The sequence below is a fragment of the Penaeus japonicus genome, unplaced genomic scaffold, assembly GCF_977035675.1.
Source record: "Penaeus japonicus unplaced genomic scaffold, GWHDUDI00000001_assembly GWHDUDI00000042, whole genome shotgun sequence".
Classification (NCBI taxonomy): Eukaryota; Metazoa; Arthropoda; class Malacostraca; order Decapoda; family Penaeidae; genus Penaeus; species Penaeus japonicus.
Genome location: NW_028234444.1, coordinates 5,485,424 through 5,490,423, shown reverse-complemented (window position 1 = coordinate 5,490,423; position 5,000 = coordinate 5,485,424). Strand labels below are relative to the sequence as shown.

The window sequence follows — 5,000 nt, the reverse complement described above, 5'->3', positions numbered from 1 at the left end:
CGTTGATTGAGCAAGCTTGATTGATGTTACTTGATATCTTTAAAATCCAAGATAACTTCAGACTACACGACTTAACTAAATCATATGATGAAAGAATCTTTACGTAATTTTCAAACAATAAATATTGTAAATTTTGGTCTCTTGTATCTAAAGCATTAAACGAAAATTTTGGCACTTTTTAGAAAGAAAAGTATATATATCTTTCTTAACTCTAGTACAATTGAGAAGCAAAATTAAAATGATCCTCATAATTGTATTGCTTTTATATATACATAAATAATCAAAACAATCAATATACAGATAACCAAAATGCTACACACTCAACAAAAGAAGATAAAACCTACCTTTTACACTAATGCCATAATATTGTATATATGTATTTAAATGCAGGTCATGAAATACAGATGAATTATTGAGGCACCTTGTATGTATTTACTACTTCTGTTATCACTGTACACAAAAGTATCACCATAGACCATTCAGGAATAATGTAACATTGTAAAAGCCATATTAACTACTCTTATTATCAAGGAATCAATAACATCATTAAAATATATCAATATAATAGAATCTACAGAAGGCAAAATGGGCTTTACAATAGACTCTATATAGATTTAATAGATATGTTATATTTCTTTAACACAACGTGGTGAGGAGGGGTGGGTGGGGGGGTGCTTGGAGGTCAAGGTATAAAATATTTTCTATCCACAGAATAGTCGTACCGTCATCTTAATGTAAACAAATGAAGCACCTACATTTAATGGCTAAGATGAAAAATGTAACATCAACATCAATTTGATTCCATGCGAGAACAGTGTTTGTTCCAAGACTTGTGATCTGCTCCATCGGTTCTCGAGTTCCTTTGGCTATTGGGTTTTCGAGTTCCTTTCGCTTTTAGGTTCTTGAGCTCCTTCGATTCTTGGGTTCTTGGGTTCTTGAGCTTTTCGGTTCTCAGGTTCATTTGGTTCTTGGGGTCTTGAATTTAGGTTCTTAAATTCTTGAGCTTCTTCGGGTCTCAGGTTCTTGAGCTCCCCTAGTTCTTGAGCTACTTTGGTTCTTGGGTTCTCGAGCTCCTTCGGTTTTTGGGTTCTTGAGCTTCTTCGCGCGGGCGTTACTCCTCCGAGGGGCTCCGGCTGGACTTGAGGAAAATAGTGGTGGTGGAGACAGCCCTTCCCGGCGACGGCCGCCCGGAGTCGCGTTCTTCGGAGTTTCGTTCGCTGGAGGACGGCGGCGTCGCCTCTCGACTCGAACCCTCGTCGCCGTCGTGGCTGGCGGCGGCGTGGAGGCGCAGAGTGAAAGATGCCTCAGCCGTTCTGGGGCTCGCTTCCACCTCCTCCTTCTCGGGCGAGCTCCCCTCGGGTTCCGGTGATTCCTCCTCGGACCTCGGGGACGCCTCCTTGTTCGTGCTCTTACTGGCGTCCTCGGCATCCCTGGGATTAGTTTCCTCCTCGCTCTTCTGCTGCTGCGGCGGCTGGGGCTTCTCGTCGTACTCCTCTTCCGCCTTCTTCTCCTTGTCCTTCTTGGTCTTCTTGGACGTGTTCTTCTTGGCCTCCTGCGACACCGCGGAGGGCCTCAGCCTCCCGGCCCGCCCGCGCTTCATGGTGGCCAGGATGCTCTTCATCTCCTGCACTGCGTCGGCTGGCTTGTCCGGCACTTCGCCCGCGGCCTTCTTGCTGCTGTAGCCGAGGCAGAAGGGCTTGGTGGCCTTCAGCTTCACGCCGCCCTGCTTGATTTGGTTGATCAGGTCGTCCATGCCGCCGCCAGGCTTGCTCCCCGTGTCTGTGGGAGAGGAGACGAAGGTTAGCCAGGGCGCAGCTGGCGCTCGGGGAGGCGAGCGAGTGTGAGTGTGAGTGTGTGTGTGTGTGTGTGTGTGTGTGTGTGTGTGTGTGTGTGTGTGTGTGTGTGTGTGTGTGTGTGTGTGTGTGTGTGTGTGTGTGTGTGTGTGTTTCTACATATTAGACAATCAATCTACGTGCCCACCCAGCCCGCCCGCCACGTTCGCCACTTACCGGCGGCGTCTGCCTCCTTGTCCTTCTTGTTCTGCTTCGAGACCCCGATCATCGTCGCCAACGTCGCCACGGGGTTCACGGGGGGAGGAGGAGGAGGGGGAGGCGGAGGAGGCGGGGGAGCACCGCCGCCACTAGGAGGTGGTGGTGGAGGAGGAGGAGGAGGAGCTCCACTACTAGGAGGAGGTGGAGGAGGTGGAGGAGGAGGAGCCCCACCGCAAGAAGGAGGAGGAGGGGGAGGAGGAGGAGGAGGAGGACCCACAGGTTGGCTCTCGATCCTGATGGAGGACCTGCACCTCGAGGGCGACTCGTGGGCGCCAGATGGTCCGTTCAGGTGGCTGCAGATGGGTGACTGCGACTGCCTCAGCGACTTGATCTCCCGCTGCTGTTCCTCGACTGAAAGGATAGTGTGTGAGTCAGTAAAATGAAGGGAAACGATCAGTCACATTAATCAATTGACTGAAAATGGTTTATCACGAAGGAAAATAGCAAGATGTCAAAATATATTAAATGACAGGTTTTGCGAATTGGCAATTTGTTTCTTTCACGGATTGAAGTAGGATATATATGTACGACTTTGAGATAATCAAATAAACAATACAACAAAACAATAAAAAAAAGGGAAAAAAATCCTCACTTTCTTTCTGTAGTTTGTCCACTTGAGCCGCGGCGTCCAAGGCCTTCTTCTCCTGCGTCCTGACCTCCTCCTCCAGCAGGTGGACGCGCTCTCTCAGCAGGTCGACCTCTGCTGCCTTCTCTCCCGTTTCGTATGATTGCAACTTGGCCTGCAATGAGTTCGGAAGTTGCAATACCGGGCTTATTTAATGTATTTGAAGGGGGAAGATGGAAAGGAATGGGAAAAAATGGTTGTGTAATAGATAAAAAGGTGTTTGCTACTCTGGCTTCTGTGTGGTGATTTTGTTTTGATTTTCATGTTTTTTTTCTTCATCAATTTATTTACATTAATTTATTATCGCGTGAATTTAAGAGTTTGCTTGGGCGGCCGCACGGATTTGATTTGGTAGGTGCGCAGATTTTGAAGTTTGATTTGGTAGGCGCGCGAATTTCGAAGTATTTTTTTTCCATGGTTTCTGTGCGTGTTGATTTCATTCATTGATATTAATAGATTGTTCTTATCACCGAATATTATCATTAATATTAATGCGTATTATTATCACCGGGTATTACCATTACTATTATCAGCTATTATTACTACTGTGCATTACAGTTACTAATACCAGGTAATACTATTACTACCCCTGCCTAATATTATCAACAGATATCAGTATTACCACAACCGACTATCAGTATTACTATGATGGACAAATCAGTATTACTGATTATTCCTATTACTATTGCTGGCTATTATTATTACTATTATCGATCATATATCCCTATTAATATCACTGATTTTTATTCTAGTCTTTACTATCGTATAAATGCACACAGCAAAGGGATATATAAAAGTCCACAATAATTAACTATACGAATTTCCTACACTTAACGCATTATACGTATGACCCCTGGGTTGAAATGCGAATGTGAGAGCGATGTTCATATGTTTTTGTTATTTTCTTTCTAACATTTATTCTATGTTGACATTTTTCTTTGGAGATAGAAAGCGAAAAAATTACGTCTAGTATTATATCGACTCCTTTCTTGAAAACAACAGTTCAAAAAAAGGAAAATAAAGGAAAAGAAAAAGAAAAGAAAAGAATATATATTTATATATTTATATTTATATATATATATATATATATATATATATATATATATATATATATATATATATATATATATATATATATATAAGGAAATAAGGAAAAACTAAAACAAAAATAAAGGAAATATATAAACCATTAAAATTAGTTAACTAAAACGAAATAAAACCTTTAAGGTTAAACTTTCACTTCACTTCAGATTCTCGGCGAAGGCTTCAAAAATCAAAAACAAAATTAATAAACAAAACCATTAACAACAGAAAAAAACTCTTTATCGTCTGGGGGAATATGCTATTTTTAGGTTATTTTTTCAAGCTGCTTACGAATTATTGGTCACGTTAATCCCCTTGTCTACGGATTGTTGGGTACATTTTCCCCATCTGTGGATAGGTGGGGACATTTTTCCCCTATTTACGAATTTATGGATACGATCCCCCCCCCCCTTTTTTTTCTTTTTTCTTTTTTTTTTGCTACCTTGGGTACGTTTCTTCCCACCTATGAAATTTTGGATACTTTTTTTTTACCCCTCTAAAGATTTTTTTTCGGTATGTTTCTTCCCATCTGCGGAATTTGGGGCATTTGGGTACGTTTTTTTTTTTTTTTTTACCTATCCACGGATTTGAAAATACGTTTTTTTCCCCCCATTTTGGATACGTATTTTTTACCTATCCCCGTATTTCTGGGTATTTTTTTTTCTACAGATTGTTGAGTAATTTTTTTTCCCTATCTAGCGATTTTTGGCTACGTTTTTTCCCCATCTGTGGTTCTTGGTTGTTCTTCTTCCTCATCTGTGAAATTTTGGGCCCGTTTTCTCTCCATTTGCGAATTTTCGGGTACGTATTTTCCTTATCGGATTTTGGGGTACGTTGTTTCCATACCTCGGAAAATCAATAAAACTATAAAATAAATAAATAAATAAATAAAACAAGAAAACATAAGAACAATTGAAGAATAGAAAAAATATATATAATCCGAACCTTCCGCTTGTGGATCGTCTGTTTATGTTCCTCGTCTAATGCTAAAATCCTGAATCTAAAAAGAATAAAACTCAACCTAAACAGAATAACATAATAATCCAAACAAGTAAATAAATGAAGTAACAATCAAAACAAATGAAAGAAAAAAAAAGAAGCTAAAAGCCCAAACCTTTAGCTTGTTGATCGTCTGTTTGTGTTCCTCGTCGAGCACATAAAAAAAGAATAATAAAAAAAAAAAAGAAAGAAAGAAGTAAACCTAAAGAGAGAGAGAGAAAAAAAAAAACAATAAATAAACG

The 5,000-nt window shown here is 40.8% G+C and overlaps 1 protein-coding gene across 3 annotated transcripts in view; it reads right to left on the bottom strand.

Moving 5' to 3' along the window:
- Nucleotides 1-5,000, bottom strand: part of LOC122245272 (uncharacterized) — a 72,392-nt gene that overhangs the window by 1,039 nt on the left and 66,353 nt on the right. For all 3 annotated transcript variants that reach the window (XM_086534880.1, XM_086534881.1, XM_086534882.1), the window contains 3 exons: nucleotides 2,644-2,791; nucleotides 2,010-2,402; nucleotides 1-1,779 (listed from right to left, as the gene is read on the bottom strand). The exon at nucleotides 1-1,779 is cut by the window's left edge and continues 1,039 nt beyond it. In XM_086534880.1, the coding sequence (XP_086391006.1) occupies nucleotides 1,112-1,779; nucleotides 2,010-2,402; nucleotides 2,644-2,791 (1,209 nt within the window). In that variant the 3' untranslated portion in view covers nucleotides 1-1,111. The remainder of the gene's footprint in view (nucleotides 1,780-2,009; nucleotides 2,403-2,643; nucleotides 2,792-5,000) is intronic.